We start from the raw sequence: 22,602 nt of genomic DNA, 5'->3' as shown, positions 1-22,602 counted from the left end.
TTAGAACAGTCCCATTGATTTTTGGTTGTTTCAGAAAAATTCGGAGTTTTATTTTCATATTGAATTAATAAAACCTATTATTCGCGGTGATCTGGCAAACATTCTGAGTTTTTGGAAAAAATTCACGAACAAAACGTGAAAATCTGAGCTTTTCCCGCAAAGGTAATTTTCGGGAAAGTGTAATTATAAATGAGCGTTAAAAACCCTAGCGGGTTAGATCGGAGTTTGTAGCAGCCGATATTGAGATAAATTCGGACCTTAATAAATAACCACCATTGTCTTTTATTACTAAAATATTACTAAATATTTCTATATACTTCTGTTTCTTGAATCATTTAATGTCTTGTCCATTTAATTTATTTTTACTATTAAGGGTTAATATTGGTTCTTTTTATATGTAAATCTTTATCACCTGGAATAATCTCATGATAAATAGAATGGTGACCTGTTGCTGTTTATTTCTAATTTATTGTACCTCCTTATAACAGGGAGGCCGAATTTCATTTACAAAACTATTCTTCTGCTGAAGAAAGTTTCAGAAAAGGACAGATGTTAGACAGTAAGTAAACCGACTAAGTAAGTAAACTGTAAGTAACTGATTGTTTTCAGAAACAAATGATTTATTGTGTGTGTGTGCTGACACACAATCAAAATACGATATAATACTTTTTTGTAATAACTTTTTATTGGGGTTTTAACTTTTCTCAAGTATAAGAGATTTACATGATATGTATTTAAACAGGTAAGCACAAGGTACAAAAACCGTGGGATTGTAGGAGGCATGCCAATACCCACATACTACAAGAAATAATCAGACCAAGACTTCAATATGGTGGAACGGTTGCTGTTCTTTATTTAGTGGTCTGTGGGATATGGCCTTCATGTAATTTGTAGGTTTCTGGATAATGGGTTTCCTGATAATGGATCTGATACCGGTAATCTGTTAATCTAATATGAGCAATATAGCCATTTTGACAGCTGATGTAAATAGACACAACTTTTAATAGTAATTACATTAATGTATTTATTAATAAAACAATTAAAACACTGGATGACTTCGGCAAAAAACTGAAGAGGAATGTTACACTTAGTTGCTAGATTTTCAATAATTTGGGATAATGTAATACAAGGTGCATTGTTTGCCAGGTCTAGTAACTAATGAAGCTAGTCAGATGTTTGCTTTCACACAGCTGACCAGTAAATGCAACTTATTGGTTGGTTGCTGTAGATAACCAGACTTGTGGCAAAAGTTGCACCTTATATTACATGACCTTATTTTTAGTTTTTCTTAAGTGATATGACTTTGAAGACTCGCCTATAGACAATATCGATTCATCTATAGGTGGCACTATAATGTACCTAGGCTAGTTGTTTTCTGCATATTTTAAAAAAACACTTCTGGGTCAGTGACTACAATGGAGTGAGTACATCTGTTTTTCCCCAGTCTGTGCACTATGCCCTATTCAAATACATTAACAGAACAGGTTTCATTTTAATTTGTTACTATATAACTGAATAATATGTCATTTGCCACAAGGGGGCACTCATAAGCCATATGCTTTTATTTAGCTGCTATAAAGAATATATTGTTTTGCTGTATTATATGTTCAAGTACAATTCCAGTGTAGCAGAAGGTAATGGATTTTTATGATTCCAACATAATTGTGAATGCATATATGTATTCTGGAATCACATTATTGGCAGCATGCTTTGCTAGACTTTTGCTTCTGTTCTGATAGGTATGTAGCCAAATACAATGGCTTGTGCTTCCAATATTTTTTCCCCCTCCATTAGATTTTGATTTGTAGAGCTATCGAATCTGTTATCCAGAAACCGGTTATCCAGAAAGCTCAGAATTGTGGAAAAGCCATCTCCCATAGACTCCATTAAAAGCAATTAATGTCTCAGTAATAATAAAACAGTACCTTGTCCCAACTAACATATAACTAATCTTTATTGGAACCAAAACCGTTTTATTGGCTTTATTTAATGTTTAAATGATATATTTGTAGACAAAGTATGGAAATCCAAATTACATAAAGACCCCTTATCTGGAAAACCTCAGGTCCGAGTATTCTGGATAACCGGTTCCATACTTGTATTGTGTTTTTGTCATATTAGAGGTTTAGATTTTATATATTTTATTTTTTAATCTTCCGCTAAGATTTCTTATCTGTTTAACCCTTCCTTTTAAATCGGCAAACATTGCCTCCAAGAAGCAGTGCAATAAATGTTACTATGTCTTTCAGATAAGTGATTGACAAATTTTTGTAGGCTTATATTGGTGCTGGCCATAAAGCAAGGCAGTGTGTTGTTTGCCAACAATAGGAGCACACTTTGAGAACTGAAACAGGGATCACTTTCCATCAAACCTTGATTTGCACTATAGGAACTGCAAAGTGTTTTTGCGAATATTCAAATTACATTCAAATATTTTCAGCTCCCTCTTTGATAAATAATGTTCATGTTATTAATAGGCACCGAAAATTGCAGCCCTTGAAGGATTAACTACAGGTTGCCATTCCTTTTAATCACAGATGATGAAGAGGTTTGTGAGCCGTCAGAACTGTGTCTAACAATAAATACAGGAACTTTTTTTTCTGTGTGTAGACCTTATTTTCTTTTTTTTTTTTTTTTTTTTTTTTGATGTAGCTTCTGATCCTGCTTGGTTGAGATTACTAAACCAACTAATTAGCTAGATTGAAGCATCCCAATTTTCACTTCAAGTGATGTCAATAAGCAGCATGAACACATCAATAACACTACTTGGTAATGGAAATGTTCTGCTTTTTAATCTGTCTTTCAGCCTCCACTCCCACATTTCCTACTTGGATTAAACGATGTGAGGAAAAACTAAACGGTGAGGAGAAATGTATTTTTTTTTCTCAGTAAGGACTTAGCCTTGTTTCTCTTTATTTGCTGTTTTTTTTTTGTATTCCTGTTGTTTGCTAAACTGAGAAGAAATGTCAAACACTAGGAGCCACCTAAATGGGTAAAATATACTTGTGACAATTCTTTACACGGTATAGAAAACACTTAAAACTTGCTGCACCAGTAATCCGTGTTCTGCTCAGAGGTTGCCGGGACTTGATATAGGTTTAAACAAGTGCAGCAATGTTTTTGCAGTAACTCGTAGCAATAGCTTTGTCATCTTTATTACACAGCAGTAACATGATAGTTAGATAACCCATAAAAAGTTACTTGGGGTTAGTTTTCTGCAGCATTACAGCTACTCAGAGTTCTTCTTTACTCCATTTTGGGAAGTTTTCCTTTTTTTTTTTTTTATAATATGCCTTTGTAGGAATGATAATCCATAGCCAGCAGCTACTGCAAGGAAGGAGCACATACAGGCCCGGATTTTGGGCTTGGGCACCCCTAGGCTGCTTGGTCCTGGCACTCCCCTAGGCCCTTTATGGGCCGGTAAAAATGATGGTTGATCCCAATGTTATTAATAGGGAAAAAAGTTAAATATGTAGTAAGGCCGGGTATTGCCCCTGTTATCCAAAATGTTTGGGACCTGGGCTTTTTCTGGTTAACGGATCCTTCCTTAATTTGGAACATACCTTAAGTCTACTAGAAAATCAAATAAACATTTAATAAACCCAATATACTGCTGTTGCTTCCAATAAGGATTAATTATAACTTGGTTTGGATCAAGTACAAGCTACTATTTTATTATTGCAGAAAAAATAATTTTTTTTAAAAAATTTGAATTATTTGGACAAAATGGAATCTATGACCGTCTTTCGGTAATTCAGAGCTTTCTTGATAATGGATTTCTGAATAACGGATCCCATACCTGTATTCTATTTTGAGATGAAGGTAGAGAAAGTAACTTTTGCTGCATTAATAGAGTGGTTTTAATTCATTTTAGTTTGAAAAATCTCTTCCCACCTCCAAATGTAACTTTCACTGGCTCACTTATAATTTGTGTTGGTTAAGGTTCCTATCACATATTGCCTTTTTCATGAGCCTTGTTGCCAAATGCAGAAATATATCGGTTTTATTCCGATTTCACACTTCTCAGGTATTATGTTGTTTACTTCTGTAATGTAATATTTCATTTTCCTCCTTCTTTTATTTTTAGTTTCAGCAGAAGAGCAATTGGTAAGTTTTACATCTTGTACCTTTAAAGGCATTCTACCTCATTATTTAATTTTCTATATTTATAATGGAATGATTAGGATATATAATTAATAGATAATTGTATTCATGTAATTGCATTTTCTAGTTCAGCTCTAGATAATATATTGCTCTGAAGAGGCCATTTTTTGACTTCTTTGTCTGTTCTATGTTTTATGTTATTTAAAAAGTTGATACTTAAAAGTCAATGCCAACAATCATTGAGGGCATGGCAATGGCATTAAGCGACATGGAAAACACATACAAACCCTTAAAGAGATTCTGACACCAGAAAATAACCTTTTTTTTTTTTTTTTTTATATCCATCATAACATTATCTTTGAATCCTATTAGTAATTTTGCCATAAAAGTATTTGTCTGATGCTTTTACACTGCCTTTCTTAACCCCATGTTCCTCTAGGAGGGGGCTGCTTTATTTGTGCAGCAGTAGTCCATTAGAATTAGAAACTCTAACTGACAGACTGAGATGGGACAGCCAGGTTGCCAAAACAGTCAGGTTTATGAACTTAAAGTAATAATTACTTACAAAAGCAGAACTGTCCTCAAAAAATCAACGTGACCTATATGTAACTTTTAATGTAGATTAATATTTTGAAAAGAGAATTTTTACTGCCAGTATCATTTTAATTTCATACATACAACTTCTTATTTCCATTTGTATTAAATTTATTTTGTCCTCTATCAGGAGCATTTAAGCAAAAACTAAACATGAGAGAGTTTTTACCAGAGAGAGAACTTGTAAGACACCCTTTCCTTAGTGGCATACAAATATTGGATGGATATTGTTATTTAGTTGTACCAACTAAGGGTCAAGTAAATGTGACTTTCTCTTGACATGCTTTGTCCATTCACATGTATGAGTTCTATTGCAATTCCGAAAAGGTGCAGAGCTCCAAAGGTCTTCAGAGTGATCATTTCACTTGTCATTAGCTCAGCTAACTTAATGGGAAGGCAGTTGAACGTCAATTTGTAGCTAGATGTGCACAGATGAATGCGCCATCAATAGTTTTGGACCATGCAGTCCCTTAAAGTATTAGACGGGCATCTCAGGAACTCCATGAACCAACAAATGGAGTCAGAGTAGCTACTTACTTGTGAACAGGGATAGTCCAGGCTTATTGGAAAAACATCAATCATAGTTTGCAGATCAGTGAGATCTATCAACCTGGATGCATTTGGGTATTATTATGACTGTTAATTTTTTACCATACAGGTATATTTTTAGTTGCTGTAATACCGCTGTCTTTGTCAACTAAACATTTTTCCAAGTTTTGCTGAAATGGTGTTTAAGCATTAGATTTATATTTTAATCCCATTTAGTATGGCAGTTATTTGATGTTTGTATTCTACTGCATAGTGCTTATTACTCAAGATTAAATCGACCGTGCCATCTGTGGTTTCATGCGACCTTTTGCTGCCTTTCAATTGTGCATTGGCACTGAAACCTTGAGGGTCATAAGACCGATATCTGTAGATATGCATTTGAGAATCGTCAAGCAAAACAGTCTTTCTCTGCAAAATCATTACCGCACCAAGTAGAAATATATTCCCTTGATCTCTCCATTCTGTTGCGTCTCCATAAGACAAACGTAGTCTAATACTTAACCATAGTTCTGAAAATCCTTATCCAATAACTTAATCAGTATCTCACACTGCTTATTTGAGCTGTTCTTTTTGAAACTGAAAAAATGATCTATGCATATACTTTCCTCACAGACTAACAATCAGCAGGCATCACCGAAATACAGGTAAATATGTGACTTTTTCGCTGTTGTGTTTATATTGCCTTTAAGGAAAGACCAGAGAAACCTGTACAGATGAGATGGCTGAAACTTAGGGAAACTGCTTCTCCCCAGCTAAAATTGTAGTGAATGTACCACAATTTGCATTGCAGGAAAGTGCAGAGTTATTCTATATAATGAATATGATGAGGTGCAACTTAGTTTCTTATGTTTTGGTTGCTTTTGTTCTCCCTGAGTGAGTAACCACAAATTAAAAGTGGTTTGCTCTTATTTGTAAGGGTTTTGGAAACTGCTTACATTGACATATGAAGATATCCTTTTTAAAAAATAAGATAGTAGCTGGGGAAGTTGACATCTGGCTGTTGAAGGGGCCATAATATCTTAAAATCACTACTTTGCTTAAGACTTGAATTTCACATTCATTATGTGGTTGATTAGCTCTTCTCATTACCTTTTCGCACTTGCCTGGATTGCTGAAACTCGGTAGAAGCTACCTGATGGTACAGGTATGTGATCCATTATCCAGAAAGCTCCCAATTACGGAAAGGCCGCCTCCATAGACTCCGTTATAATCGAATAATCCAAGGTTTTAAAAACGATTAGCTTTTTCTCTGTAATAATAAAACCGTACCTTTTACATGATCCAAACTAAGATATAATTAATCCTTATTGGAAGTAAAACCAGTCTATTGAGTTTATTTAATGTTTACGTGATTTTCTAGTAGATTTAAGGTATGAAGATCCAAATTACGGAAAGATCCATTATCCAGATAGCCCCAGGACCCGATTATTCTGGATATCAAAATATCATAATCCATTTGCAGGTAGACTTGGAAGAATTCATTTTCCTTATTGACATAGCTGCACTTTGGGTTTATCCAAGGACTCTTTTATGCATTCCAGGTTTCATTTTTTAAAACATTTATGTGACTTCTGTTTTTTTTTATGATCTCCTTTCTTGGGGCAAAGGATTGTCTATTTAATGACCAGTGTAAACGCAAAAAAAAAAAGATGCTTCATGACAGACACCGCAGTTAAGGAGGAAATACGCAGAAATAATCTGTATGGGATAATCTGAAAGGCAGTATCCCCATTTTTCAACATTAGTGCAATGAATAATTCTTATGCTGAACATGCTTTTTGCCCATTATTTTAATTAGAAAATATGTATTTGTTTTTTGTTGTTTCTTGTCACTAAACATGGCAAAATCTGAAGTTGAAAATAAAACCACATTCTACTTTCAAGCTCAATTAAAATAAATCAGAAGTTTAATGTGAGGCCATTGTCTCACAGGTGTCTTTTACAATGAACAGGAATGGGACCTGTTATCCAGAATGCTCTAGACCTGGGGTTTTCCGGATAATGCATCTTTCTGTTATTTGGATCTTCATACCTACTAAAATAAGATTTAAATGTGAATTAAAACCACTAGGATTGTTTTGCCTTCAGTAAGGACTAATTACAAGGTACAGGACCTGTTATCCTGAATGCTCGGGACCTGGGGTTTTCCGAATAACGGATCTTTTTGTCATTTGGATCTTCATACTTTGTCTACTAGAAAATCATGTAAACATTAAATAAATCAAATAGGCTGGTTCTGCTTCCAATAAAGATTAATTATATCTCCGTTTGGATCAAGTACAAGGTACTGTTTTATTATTACAGAGAAAAAGGAAATCATTAAAAAAAAAAAAAAGATTTTTTAATAAAATGGAGTCTATTGAAAACGGCCTTTCTGTAATTTGTGAACTTTCTGGATAGCGTGTTTCTGCATAAGGGATCCAATACCTGTACTGTTTTATTATTATTATAGAGAAAAAGGAAATAATTTTTTAAAATTTTGGATTATTGGGATAAAAATGCAGTCTATGGGAGATGGCCTTTCTGAAATTCAGAGCTTTCTGGATAACAGGTTTCCTGATAATGGATCCCATACCTATAATATATGTAATTCTGTTACAGACTTGCTTTTTAATGGGTGCTTCATGAATGGCCACTAGGCTGCAATGTTGGTCTTCTACTGTACTTATAGACCTTCATTTTGTATAATTTACAATGGTGATCAGAGCGTACGATAAAAAAGAAAAACAGGTAATGCTTAAAACGGGATTCATTTGTGCTTTGAAAAGGGTTATAAAATATTTCTCTGTTGCTTATACTAGCTTCAATATGCAAAGTATATTGAATAAGCTGCATTTTTTTTTAAAGAAAAAACAATCCTGCTTTATTTCCAGTTAGCTTCTGTTTAATGATAGACCTGCTTAGCACATTGTTTTGGCTCCTCCTTTGGAGAGGAAAAAGACAACTTGCCAAAATGTTGTTTAATTGGCTCACAAATGGTAGGCACAGATGGAATCCACAAAGAAGTGGAAGAGCAATTACAGAATACCAATGATTGCCGATGTCACTAAATTCTTGTGTTTTGATGAATTCTCAGTGGTGGTCATTTTTAATTATCTTGGTGAAAGCAATTTCATCACATTTCCAAGCTGTTAAACTAATGGAGAAACTTGCCATTCATTGTAGGAAATCAATTAATGCAGAAGAGCAAAAGAAGAAAGTAATTTAGGGAAGCACTACATGGGACATTTTTTTTATTTGCTATTGAAAAGCAGATCTTGCTTACTTGTTGTTGTTGTGTTTGCTTTAAGGCATGACTGGTACCAAACAGAATCTCAAATCATCATTACAGTAATGATCAAGAACGTTCAGAAGAATAATGTCCACGTCCAGTTTTCAGAAAGAGAGGTAAACACGGCTAATTCCATACATATGCATCAATGTCTGTATATCTTCCTTGTGTGTTTATATTACTAAGAGAATCAAGTTCAATTATGTTAGACATAATACTGTTCAGCCGCTGTGAACTGCAATTCCCAGCATTCTTAGTCCATAAAGGAGAAGGAAATGTTAAAATGTATTAAGCAGGGCTTGAGCATGCTCAGTTTGTTCCTCTCTCCCCCTCCCTCCTTCCCTCCCTACTGTAATCTCAGCCCAGAGCTATGACAAGCAGGGAGAGACTCGGGCTGAAAGTGATGTCACACAAAGCTAATATGGTAGCTGCTATCCTAAACAAACAGAGAGCTTCTAGAGTTGTTTACTCAGCTATGATAAAGCATTCAACAGAATAAATATAGTGTTCTAGCTTGCACTATTGTGGCTAATCTATTGGCAATAATCTGCCTATGTAGCTTTCCTTCTCCTTTAAACATCTGATATAAAAGCCTATAATGCCTTGTGTGCAGAATATAAAGGGAGAGGGAGAAATGGTTCTTGTGAAAGAGAATCCCAAATTTGTGGACTGTTATGATTTCATATTTGATAGGAATGTATCACTTTATATGGCTACCTCATAACTACTTAAATCTAAATAGTGGACCACTTAAAGGGGACCTGTCACACAGACATAAAAAGCTGTATAATAAAAGTCCGTTTCAAATTAAACATGAAATCCAAATTCTTTTTTTATTAAATCATTCATAGTTGTTTAAAAAATCTCAGACGTCAATCAAATATTGTTTGTCCCTCCTCTATGGCTTCAGCATAGAGGCAGGGCAGGCAATTACTTTCACTTTCCGTTCAGCACTTCCTAGATGTCACTGCCCTCACCCAAATTTGCCCACTCTTCATCATTTCATTGTGTAACCTGTGCATGGGGATCTACATTATGTCCCCAATTCTGGTGCACAAACAAGATTTTGAGATGATAGAAAAGGTTTCTATTAATAAGTGTCCACAAAATGGCTCCTGCCTCTTTGCTATAATTATGAGTTCCCAGACCGAAGGAAACAAGATTCATATAATTTATATAGTGTAATTAAAGTTCATTTCGCTTGACCATAATGATAAAATAGGGTTTGGAATACTTTTTTGGGTGATGGGTCCCCTTTAATAATGTTGTGAATTGGCAAATTTACCAGTTAGCCATTTAAAACCCTGGTTTAACCTATGTTAAGGTGCTGTTTGTCTTTAATCACGTTATTCCTATGCTTAATGGTCCCTTCCGTTTTTTTGCTCTTTAACTTTTATAAAGTACTGGTAGAAAGCATCGGCTTCTATATGTATGAAACAGCACCCTGCTAAAAACCACTGTAATAGAATCTTAACCCTGCTGCATTGCACTGCTCAAACTTTAGGCAGTTGATGCTGGACTACTCATATCAGAATCATGTAACATATAATACAGGTCGAGGCATGCTAACCAAAAGATTTCTAAAAACCAAAAGATTTCTAAAATTAAATAACTGAAGCAGAAGTTTGACATATGATTTTTTTTTTTTGGGGGGGGGGGGACTTTCTTTGTTTATATAAATAAAATCTTGACAACTTCCTTCTGCAAACTGTATGACTGTAAGGGTAGAGTTTGCTAAAAGTTATAGTAAATAAAGCACGGATATTGAGACTTCAGAACTGAGGCATGTGTAGGAAGAGTTAAATTATCAACACTTAAAGCTCATATATAAATGTTAATATATTCCAGGAACCTTTCATTACCAGACTAGTTTGCTCCTTAGGAAAGTACATCATGTAGCTTGATAAATGTGTGTTGGGGAAGCAATTCAGTAGGTAAGAACATTGTTTTGCAAACTGCTCTCCTGTATGTGTTAGAAATTACACAGTGGCTCTCTCCTAAATTGAAACGGCTTCATTTTACATCCAACTCTTTCGCCTGTCCTGCTAACTAGGGAAATTATAGCTGGAAACATGGATTATTGCTGTTTTTCAGGTTTCACTTTTCTTGGTAACCTCCAAACTGCCTTCTAATCCTTAAAATGGGCTTAAAGGGAAAACAATTTGGGGGTTTGCCTATAACAGAGTATGAAAAACAGTGTATTCTTGGGAAAAATTGTTTTATTGTACTGCTAAAATGTATTGCCACTTTTGTTCTTGCTTTGAGGAATCTGTTTGTTTTTTAGTACTGATGTGGCGGTTTCCTTTCTGACAAACCGCAGAAGGCCTCTCTTGCTTTATGGCATGTTCTTGATTGTAGATGTACAGGTATGGGATCTGTTATCCGGAAACCCATTATCCAGAAAACTCCAAATTACGGAAAGCTTGTCTCCCATAGACTCCATTTTATCCAAACAATCCAAATTTTTAAAAAGGATTTCCCTTTTCTCTGTAATAATAATAAAACAGTACATTGTACTTGATCCAAACTAAGATATGATTAATCCATATTGGAAGAAAAACCAGCCTATTGGTTTTATTTAATGTTTACATGATTTTCTAGTAGATTTAAGGTATGAAGATCCAAATTACGGAAAGATCCTTTATCCAGATAGCCCCAGGACCCGATTATTCTGGATATCAAAATATCATAATCCATTTGCAGGTATTCTGCCTACCCCTGTTTTTGGCCCTGCTAAAAAGTAGGGGCAGTTTGCTTGGTACAGGTATGGGACCTGTTATCAAGAATGCTTGGCACCTGGGGTTTTCCGGATAATGGATCTTTCCATAATTTGGGTCTTCATGCCTTAAGTCTACTAGAAATTCATTTAAACATTAGATAAACCCAATAGGCTGGTTTTGCTTACAATAAGGATTAATTATATTTGAGTTGGGATGAAGTACAAGGTACTGTTTTATTATTACAGAGAAAAAGGAAATCATTTTTAAAAACTTGGATTATTTGGATAAAATGGAGTCTATGGGAGACAGCCATTCCGTAATTCAGAGCTTTCTGGATATTGGGTTTCCAGATAAGGGATCCTATACCTGTACTGAACTTTAGCCAACATTTTGTCATGGTCTTTGTATGTTGCTCACTGATCACCTGAAAAGAAAAAATTAAGGAATCTGAAGGACAGACTTTAGTATTTAAAATTCTTTAAAAAAAATGATTTATTTATATGAAATAGTGTTTTAAATATTGAATGTTTTACATCAGGAGTGCCCATACTTTACTAATGTGAGGTCTACTTTTAGTCATGCCATTATGTTCTACATTCATAAAAGCATTTTTAGCATTCTGTTCCATGTAAAATATTACTTAAATATTGATTATACCTTTGATATAAATGATTTATGAGAATTCATATTTAACAAACAACTATTTCTTTTGTAACCTTAACATAATAAATATCTGAATGAAATAGGAGGGTGATTTTAGACAAGTTGTTTACAGTGTTTTGAGATCTACTTCTTACCAGCTAAAGGTCTACTGGTAGATCCCGATTTATTTGGGCACCGCTGTTTTACATACATTTCATATAGATCTGTAGTGCTCAGAGGTATAGTTTATTTATACCTGAAATATGACTTGTGTTAGACATGCTTTCTGCCTATAGTTTGAAGTACAAAACAGTCCAGAATTATGTGCTTTCATTTTCCCACTTCCTGGTTAGTAAGAGCAATTGCAGGAAGATAAAACCAAATTGGCAGTCACAGTTAAACCCTCTGTATAATTATCTCCTACATCTGTAAGTCTGAGATATCCAAAACACCTGGGGAAAGGGAGTGACTTGGTTATACAGAGCTCATTAGCACTCTCCTGCTCACAAGGTATAAAGGGGGGGTAGCAAGGGTAAAAACAAAACAGTAATCCATGGCTCTAAGATTAAACATTGAAGTCTATTACTACATTAATTATCCTTAATCCTTTAATCCTCCTTAAAAAGGATTTATTAAAAGAGTGTAAAAATTGCTAATATCATAAAATAAAAAAAAATATTTGACAATTGCAAAAGTTCTCAAAAGGGTTCTCGGTAATTTCATTGATGTCCCTTTAAAATCCGCACTGTGTGCCATAGGCCTAAAGATGACATACATTAAAAGATCCACTAGTTTGGCAAGGTCGTAAAACAAACAGATCTTTCTTTTATATACCCACCTTGGGGTGGGCGATATTGGGCTAATCTGAGTAAACCGCTGTAGAAGTGACCACTTCCTGCCTGAGTCTCTCTCCCTGCTCATAGTTCTGGGCCCAGATTATAACAGGGAGAGAGAGAGGAGAAAACTGAGCATGCTCAAGCCGTAGCCCTAGAGGTTTAAGCTGAAAACAGGAAGTCTGATACAGAAGCCCATGTATACACAATAGAATGTAAGAAATGCAGTGTTTCTTTTGACAGAGGACTAAGAGCAGCATTACTTTGAGGGTTTAGTGGAGTATTTATATAGACCTTTCTGATAACTAACATACTAACTAACTTACCTTGCAACCCATTAATGCCAGCATTTCAGCATGGATCCCATTGTGCCTTAGTTGCTTTTTGTTTTTAACCAATACCTTTTCAAACACCACCTGTTATTTTCTTGACTTCTTCTTTTAATTATATATGTTAGACTCCTAATATATTAAGTATTTTAACAGCTGTTCTTTTATCAGTGAAACTCCTATCCGCTACGCTCCTGCCCGCATAGGTTTATATGGAGTACTCGCACTTGGGGGAAATTAATACTCATTTCAATCTGCAGCCTATCAAATGTGTCCTTTTCTTCAGAATCATTGTTATCCTTGCAGTAATTAAGCAGCTGTTTTCATTTTGTTTACATAGAAAGTGAGCAAATTACTTTGCGCAGCTCCATACTAACAATGTGTTGTGTACTTGGGAGAACTGGATCAGTGCGTTTGCGCTGCATTGATATCTTTCCATTCAAACATTGAGTAATGGTACAGTTGAATAGAAGCACCTGCACATAAACTGTAAGTGCTTCACATTTTATTTCATATACTGACCTGGCACCATTTTCAAGTGTCTTTTTTTTTTTTTTTTTTGTCTAAAGAATTTTTAGAGGCAAATGAAGACTTATTCTCAGCAATGCTGTGCTTTTGTAAATAATTTTAATCTCTAAACATTATACCTACAGCCTTTTCCAGTCTCATAATACCATTTACTTTGAAATTGGAGGCGTTTAATACCATACTCATGAAGCCATTCTGTTTTGTGTTTTACAGTTAACTATTGATATGAATCTACCTTCAGGAGAAAACTACAGTTTAAATCTGCATCTCCTTCACACCATCCTACCTGACCAGAGTGTATTGAAAGTTCTTTCAACAAAGGTGAGCATTTTAACTGAATTGCCTTGTTGTAAAGGAGACTGCCGGGAGAGGACTTCAAGCAGCTAGAGATGATGGTGACATTTGCCAACCTTGCTGCACTACCTGCCTTTTATCATGAGATTAGGGAACAACAAAGTGATATAAAGTGTTTACATTTTCGGAAAACTGGTCTTTTCTTTTCATTTGTTCTGTGCTGCCTTTACTTTTGTATGTATTGCATTAATGCTGTAACCATAATCCACAATATTTGGGTTATTTTTCCTTAAAGAAGAACGAAAGGTAACAACTAACCACTTCCCACTGTAACAGTTCACTGACTGTTCTAAGCGATCCCTATGTTTTTAGCCCACGATCTAAGCAAATAATTTTTTTTGTTTGATCAAAATTACAACCTTTATCTCCTAATGCTGCACCATCTTTGTTAGAGAAACGCTACTTCCCATGCCTACATTTTACTTGTGCACAATGATCCCTCCCCTTGCCCTGAGCTAACTATAAGCGCACCATCGTAGCAAGGAGGATCGATTCGTTATTTACACATGTGCACTGTGACTCAAGGCAGTGGGGAGGAAGCGGAGACGAATTTTGGTGATGTCACCCAACTGAGAGCATCTCTATCTCGAAGCAGCACGCTTGCTACAGAGTGCAAGCAACAGCACACATATAACGAAGTGTAGTAATTTAAATACAAGGATGCCTTTCTATTTAGCAATACTTTTAGTTCACCTTTTGTTCTCCTTTAATTTCGACACAGCTGTTGCCCTTGGTTTTATATAGCTGTCAATATAATAAATTAATATGGATATATGCAGCTTGGTCAAGTACAAGGTACTATCTAATTATACATAAAAAAATGCAATTCCCTTAAATTAAGAATGGGTGCGACGATGCTATAATTTGGAGCTTTTTGGATACTGGTAGGGATACACCGAATCCACTATTTTGGATTCGGCCAAACCCCTGAATCCTTTACGAAAAATTCGGCCGAATACCGAACTGAATCTGAATCCTAATTTACATATGCAAATTAGGGGTGGGAAAGGGAAAACCTTTTTTACTTCCTTGTTTTGTGACAAAAAGGCACACGATTTTCCTCCTTGCCCGTTATTGGAAAATTTTGCAAATCTGGATATGCAAATTCGAATCCTGAATTCAGTGCATCCCTAGATATTGGGTTGCTGGATAATAGATTCCATACCTGTACTTCGTTCTTGAGTGCATGCATCAAATCCTTGTCCTGAAGCAAAAGAAGATTATTTGCAAGAAGGGGAGTGGAAATAGTCAGGAATACCTCCTTTTTTTTTTTTTTTTTTTTTTTTTTTTATCCTGTTCAAGTAAAAAACACGATGCTTCTTTCCCGAGAATGACTCTTCTTTATATAATATCATGACTTAAAAAGAAACATTTTTTTTTTTTTACTCTAATAATAGCATCCCTTTAAGCTCACTGTATTTAGATCTCCCTAGGCATCCTCCCATAGGAATGCTTATTTAAGTCTGGCCAGGAAAGCTGCAATGCTCTAGGTTAAAAAAGATAGTTCTTAGGAAGTGACACAATAAACAGAAAATAGATGGGATTTTGTATTCAACGAAAGGCTGTTTTATGAAGAATATTTTGTTGAAGACAGATCTTGTGCCCTTAAGGCATTAACATTCTCGGCATAACCGAGATTGAAACAGAATGTTATTGAAAATCTGTTCGATGAAAGAAATTGTCTATGTGAAAATATCTATTCTTATGGATAGCAGTAAATAAAGCTCTGATGTTCAGGGAACACAAGCCGTAATTGCTTGCACTGTTTGACAGAAGCACAAGCTTGGTAGCATAACTAATTAGTTTTAGGGCACAATAGTTTCTAATTAGTCAGAATACAAGGTGGCCTGCATGCAACTTGAGGTTTAGGCAGGGCATTTTTTTTCATAACTGACATCTGAAAATGTGGATATATTCAAATTAAATATTTTATTAGATTGATGGCTAAACCAAAGACTTAGAATACCAATTAGCTGCAGTGCCCTTGCGTGATGGGCAACAGACTGTGCAAAGAAATGTTCTTTAAGCATAATACTCCGTTAAATAGCCAATTAATATGATGCAACGATTTCTGCTTCCAAACTTGTGCATAATTAAAAGAAAGTGGGGCTTATTTCTAAAAGCTGAGAAAATTTATACCTGGGCAGTAACCCATGGCACCCGATTAGTGTTGAACCTTTTTTATGAAAGGGGTTTTCACCTTTAAATTAACTTTTAATATGATGTAGAGAGTGATATTCTGAGACAATTTGCAATTGGTCTAATTTTTCATTATTTGTGGTTTTGAGTTATTTAGCTTTTTATTCAGCAGCTCTCCAGTTTGCAATTTCAGCAATCAGGTTGCTATGGTCCAGATTGCCCTAGCAACCATGCATTGATATGAATAAGAGACTGGAATATGAATTGGAGAGAGTCTGAACAGAAAAATGAGTAATAAAAAGTAACACTAACAACAAATTTTTAGCCCTTCAGAGCACATGTTTTTTTAGATGGGGCCAGTGACCCCCATTTGAAAGCTGGAAAACATCGGAAGAAAAAGGCAAATAATCAAAAATAAATACAGACCAAGTGAAAGGTTACTTTGAATTGGCCATTCTATAACATACTAAATTTTAACTTCAAGGTGAACCACCCAGTTAAGCTGTAGGTAGAACAATACAAGCAAAAATATAACTGTCTGCCATAAGTTACTGCCACAGTATTTTTATATTTATTAGGACAGTGGGATTCTCTAATGTCCTGTTATTAAAGGGCAATAAAACTCAAAAGCCACTAACCCCAGTCCACGATCTCTAAAAGTAAGCAGCAGCACTGGGTACTTTTCATTAGAGAACTGTGCCACCATCTTCTTTGATTTTGCCTGACTGGTTCATGCTCAGTGTAGCAATTTTTTGGACTCCACTGTACTGTATTGTGCTTGGGCCGGGCAAGGGGGCTATAAGGGATTCCAGGAAAAATCAAAGTTACTGCCACTCTAATGGAAAGAACACTGGGCCAGTGCATTTTTTTTAGAGCAGAGGAGGTCAGCTCAGGATCCCTGGTTAGCAGAGTCACATAGGGGAGCCCAACAAACTGTCACCTCCCTAGTAAATATAGATTTTAGGGTACTGGCAGACATGGAGATTTCTCGGCGGCAGTAAATCTGCACTGCATCCAGGGACAAATCTCCCAAAAATGCCTTCACTTACCTTCGCAAGAAAAAAAAAAAAGTTGCCTTCTTTTACATTTTCCCGCAAATAAGCCAGATTGCATTAAGTAATGAGTTTTTTTTGTATCGATCTAAAGGTAAGTGAAGGAGAATGCATTTTTGGTAACGCAGATTTACTATGAGCAATAAATCTCCCCATCTACCAGTACCCTCATTTTTGTTTTGTGCTTTCTCATTTCCATCTTCCACTTCTGTGACAATATAAATTATTATAAATACAAAAAAAATGGAAAAACGCAATTTTAATAGTATATTCGACAACCACATTTTATTATATGCATAACCAAAGATTGCAGTTTGCAGCAAATCTACCACTATCATGAGGTAATGAGAGAAAAATGCCAAGAGTCTTCTAAACGGTTTGATGCACAGTATGCATGGAATTACAAAGATTTAAATATTGCATGTTTATGCAATTTCTAAAAATTTGCTCAAATCTTCCACATTTCAGCAATTTGTCTTCCACGTCAGTAGATATTGTGATAAAACATCCTAAATATGCCAGAGGTCTTCTGAAGTTTGATTCTCAATATGTGGCATGCCTAGACCCAAAGATGAAAAAACTGTGCCTCTTATATGAGCTTACCGATCAAGCCTGAAGGTTTAGCTTCTCTATAGTCGCAGTGATCCAGGCCTTCAAAGTTGCCACAGGAGTTTTCAATCTTGGATTTTGTTAGGAGTGCCTGTGACATGCACATGCTCAGTGTGCTTTGCACACCTGTTGAGAAGTTAAGCCTAGGGGTCGATCAAGCAGAGGTTTGCGTGTAATATAAGCTGATTCTAAAGGGCTGGTTATTACAGTTCTCCTTTAAAGCTTGCCGTTTACAGCAATGTATCGATTACATACTATAGTAAAACATCAGAAATATAACTGCCAAGGGACATCTGAACAGTATGATGGTCAATATGCTTCAGAGTTACTACAAGGACGTATATATAGAGGTCCTTTAGGCTGGGCTGATCACGTATGGGGCATTTGTAAAAATCTTTTTTTCAAAATGAATCCGTTAATATTGCTGCTACAGCAGAATTCTGCACTGAAATCCACTTCTCAAAAGAGCAAACAGATTTTATATATTCTTTTTAATCTGACATGGGGCTAGACATATTGTCAATTTCCCAGCTGCCCCAAGTCATGTGACTTGTGCTCTGATAAACTTCAATCACTCTTTACTGCTGTACTGCAAGTTGGAGTGATATCACCCCCTCCCTTTCCCCCCCAGCAGCCAAACAAAAGAACAATGGAAAGTTAACCAGATAACAGCTCCCTAAAGGTGGCCATACACGGGCCGATAAAAGCTGCCGATAGACCCGACGGGCTTCCCCTATCGAGATCTGGCCGAAAGTCGGCCAGATCTCGATCGGATGGGATTAAAAATCCCGTCGGATCGCAGCCGCATCTGTTCGTTGATGCGGTCCCGCGATCCGACCGCTAGCTTTCGCTAGGATCTGATCGTTGGGCCCTAGGGCCCACGATCGGATCAGCCCGATATTGCCCACCTCAAGGTGAGCATATTGGAGGGAGATCCGCTCGTTTGGCGACATCGCCAAACAAGCGGATCTCCCCATGTATGGCCACCTTAACACAAGATAACAGCTGCTTGGCAGATCTAAGTACAGCACTCAATAGTAAAAACCCATGTCCCACTGAGACACATTCAGTTACATTGAGAAGGAAAAACAGCAGCCTGCCAGAAAGCATTTCTCTCCTAAATTGCAGGCACAAGTCACATGACATGGGGCAGCTGGGAAATTGACAAAATGTCTAGCCCCTTGTCATTTCAAAATTGAATATAAACAAATCTGTTTGCTCTTTTGAGAAATGGATTTCAGTGCAAAATTCTGCTGGATTAGTACTATTAACTGATGCGTTTTGAAAAAAAGTATGTTTTCCGATGACAGGATCCCTTTAATTTGTATTTTGTACCTGATTTCAACCTGATCAAAAAAGGATCTTTAGGGGCCCTGCATCTAAAACCATTTTTTACATACAGTAGTCCAGGTAAAATAAATTATAATTCTAAGAAACTGTCCTATATTTTCAGTGCTTTCAAAGGTATGTTAAATTGTCATTGCTAATCAATAGAAATATAGGTATGGGACCTGTTATTCCATTTTTATGCTTGGGACCTGGGGTATGCCGGATAAGGGTTTTTTCCATAATTTGGATCTCTATACTTTAAGTCTACTAAAAAATATTTTAAACATTAAGTAAACCCAATAGGATTATTTTGCCTTCAATAAGGGTTTATTATATCATTGTTGGATCAAGGGAGGGTACTGGTTCATTATTATAGAGAAAAGGCAAATCATTTTTAAAGGAATTGTTCAGTGTAAAAATAAAAACGGGGTAAATAGGCTGCACAAAATAAAAAATATTTCTAATATAGTTAGTCATAAATGTAATGTATAAAGGCTGGAGTGATTGGATGTGTAACATAATAGCCAGAACACTATTTCCAACTTTTCAGCTCTATAACTCTGAGTTAGTCAGCGACTTGAAGGGGGGCCACATGGGACATATCTGTTCAGTGAGTTTGCAATTTATCGTCAGCATTCAGCTCATATTCAAAAGCAGCAATGACCCATGTTGCCCCCCCCATAAGTCTCTCATTGGTTACTGCCTGGTAACCAGGGTAACCAGTCAATAGATAGTGTCTATCTCTTTACACAGTTTTTATTTTCACACTGTACTGTTACTTTAAAGAGATTCTGTCATGATTTTTATGATGTGGGTTTTATTTCTAAATTACACTGTTTACACTGCAAATAATTTACTCCACAATATAAAATTTACTTCCTGAACCAGCAAGTGTATTTTTTTAGTTGTAATATTGGTGTTATATTGGTGTTGGTGTATATTGTAATACTGCCTCAACTGTCTTTATTTGCTTTAGCTTTCATCTTTCTGTATTGCTTTCTTATTTTTGTCTTTTACTTTATAGTATTAGCATTGTGGTGTTAAGGGAGTTCAACATTTGTGGAGCAGTACAGCAATGTTCTTAGGTTATATTGGATGAAAGAAGCTCCTATGTACCTTTTTGATACTGTGTAACAATATAAATGCTCTCTTCCTGGGCAGCACAGTACTGTAATAAAGATTTATGTTTCCAGACTGCTCCTTGCTTATTTGGAGTTAGTGTGGAGAGAAACCGTGTAATGTTCATACTGAAACCTGTATGAACTTTTGAAGTTGCATAAGCAAGCCTTGTAGCAAGTATGTTCTTTCCCAACCTAGAATACATTATTTGTAATAGATTACCTGCAGCTGGCATGCATTGACTGCTACAAATATGCTCTGTGTTGAAATTTCAGGAAGGTTCCTAGGTCCCTGCTGTGGGCTCGCATGAAGAGTGCAGTCAAAGGGCTTTTTGTTGCAAGGTCTATGTGGCTCCCTGGGATATGGAGGTTTAGGTGTAATCATTTCTGTGTGTATGGCCTGCACAGTATTCCAGCTAGCAGCAGTGTATAATGGAAAGCCTAATGAAGTTGTGCTGAAAAAGGGTTTGCAGGGCTGGAAAGAGGATTCTTTGTAGCTTGGCATTTTATAAGGCAGCTGCTTTGGGAAATAAGTAGGTTTGCGAGGAACAGTTTCTGAAATGTGGGTGGCAGCCAGTCGTGCAGGGATTGACAGGTTTTAATAGGTAGTTGTTCTGTAAGTTGTGCTCCCCCCCTGTACTGGAGAGACAAGAAGAAATAAAAACTGCCCACAAACTGCTTTTCCTAGAGTATTATGTCTTTTTCACAGTAATCATTGGGACTGCAGTTAAAATACATTCAACATCCTGCTTATTGAATTCTACTAACACAAAATGTGTGTGACTATGTGTTGCAATGGTGTGCCTTTACTGCAGCTCCAGTATCTCCAGTAGCTCCAGCAATAAACTAGGATTTGCAAAGCTTATGAGACAGAATGTTGATGTAATTAAATTGACCTGCACCAAAAAAAATATTGAATTTGAATTGATGCACCACTTATTTCTCTCTTATCCATGTGTGGTGGTATACTTATGTTGACATATAAAGATAACACTTGAAACATAATGCACAGTCTAAATGGCATGTAAACCCACTTCTTTTGCAATCAATATTATTTATTTATTGTTGATTTGAACATGTTTTGCAGGAGAGCCACTCTGCATCTGTAACTAAAAAAAATAGTGTAATAATAATTAGCAGCAGAAGTGCAATGAAGAGCACTCGGAGCTAGAGTCCTACGTGGGTCCATTTTTTTTGAAACCGCAATCCGAACCCGCAATGTGACCCGTATGTTCCCGCTATTTGACCCTCGATAGGCCAACTAACCTTCCGACCCAGGGGACACGCAAAACAGGAAGTGACGTCTCTTCTGCCCAGAAGTGATGTCACTCCAGTGCCAAATCTACCCCAAAAAAATGTAAAAAGAGGAAGAACCAAAATGGTGGATGTGAGGGATCAAGCCTGCACCTTTGTTGGGTACCCAGCTAGGTTAACCCGGACTGCCTTAACGGCCAAGGAATCGGGGACTTTTTGCCCCAAACCCGACCACTTTACGGGTATTCCATGTGGACCCAACACAGGACTCTACTCTAAGCAAAGTTCCATTGTTGTATTCATTGGTAAATGTCCTCTTTAAAGTAGAAAGAAAGGCTTCGTACACTTGGGGGTGCCAAATGTTAGGCACCCCCAAATGATTGCATTGACTTGCCTGAAACCCCGGGCCAGTGCTCCTATCAGCAGAAAACTGCACTGGCCCAGCGTTTATACCAGTGAGCTTCATGGAGCGATCCTTTTCCGTCTTCCTCTTTCCTTTGCGTGGCTGCGCATGCGCAGTATAACGAAAAGATGAACTTTAACTAAAAAGTCGACTATTTAGTTCAACTGCGAATGCATTTACCCTGGGAAATTTGAAGAAAGAAGACGCCGGAAGAGGATCGCTCCGTGGTGCTCACTGGTATAACCCTAGGCCAGTGCAGTTTTCTGCTTATAGGAGCACCGGCCCGGGATTTCAGGTAAGCCAATACAATCACTTGGGAGTGCCTAACATTTGGCAACCCCAAGTGCACAAAGCCTTTCCTTCTCCTTAATTTGTTGCAATGTCTTCTGTAGTTCTAAATTTATTTATATAATCAGAGCACCAGGTTTCGTTTTTTAGAAAGTATGCCCTATAGAGAGAAATCCGACCATGGCCAGCATTCTGCATTATGTGCGAGGGTAGGTATAGAGAAACCGCGTGTAACCAGGACAAGCCATCTAACGGACTCCTGAACTTCACATGTGTGATTTTGTGAGACTATGATCTTGGTAATTATTAGTATTTTTTTGGAATATATTTTGTAACACATACCAGATATCAGATTTTGTCCTGGACTAATGCTCTGCACAGTAAAATGTCTGTACTACTGTTGTGTTACATATTCAAATGCTCAAGCCTTTGTAGGTTTCTGGTCACCCAGCCTTGGTAACCTTTTGTTCTGTGGGACAGAATTTT

The 22,602-nt window shown here is 36.5% G+C and overlaps 1 protein-coding gene across 2 annotated transcripts in view; it reads left to right on the top strand.

Annotated features, from left to right (window-relative positions):
• Positions 1-22,602, top strand: part of sugt1.L (SGT1 homolog, MIS12 kinetochore complex assembly cochaperone L homeolog) — a 47,919-nt gene that overhangs the window by 13,989 nt on the left and 11,328 nt on the right. For both annotated transcript variants that reach the window (XM_018245004.2, NM_001091746.1), the window contains 6 exon segments: positions 489-559; positions 2,807-2,860; positions 4,088-4,107; positions 5,860-5,891; positions 8,538-8,634; positions 13,784-13,891. In XM_018245004.2, the coding sequence (XP_018100493.1) occupies positions 489-559; positions 2,807-2,860; positions 4,088-4,107; positions 5,860-5,891; positions 8,538-8,634; positions 13,784-13,891 (382 nt within the window).

The sequence above is a fragment of the Xenopus laevis genome, chromosome 2L (assembly GCF_017654675.1).
Source record: "Xenopus laevis strain J_2021 chromosome 2L, Xenopus_laevis_v10.1, whole genome shotgun sequence".
Lineage (NCBI taxonomy): Eukaryota > Metazoa > Chordata > Amphibia > Anura > Pipidae > Xenopus > Xenopus laevis.
Note: the sequence above shows the minus strand (reverse complement) of the source record. Positions and strands in the feature narration are given on the sequence as shown.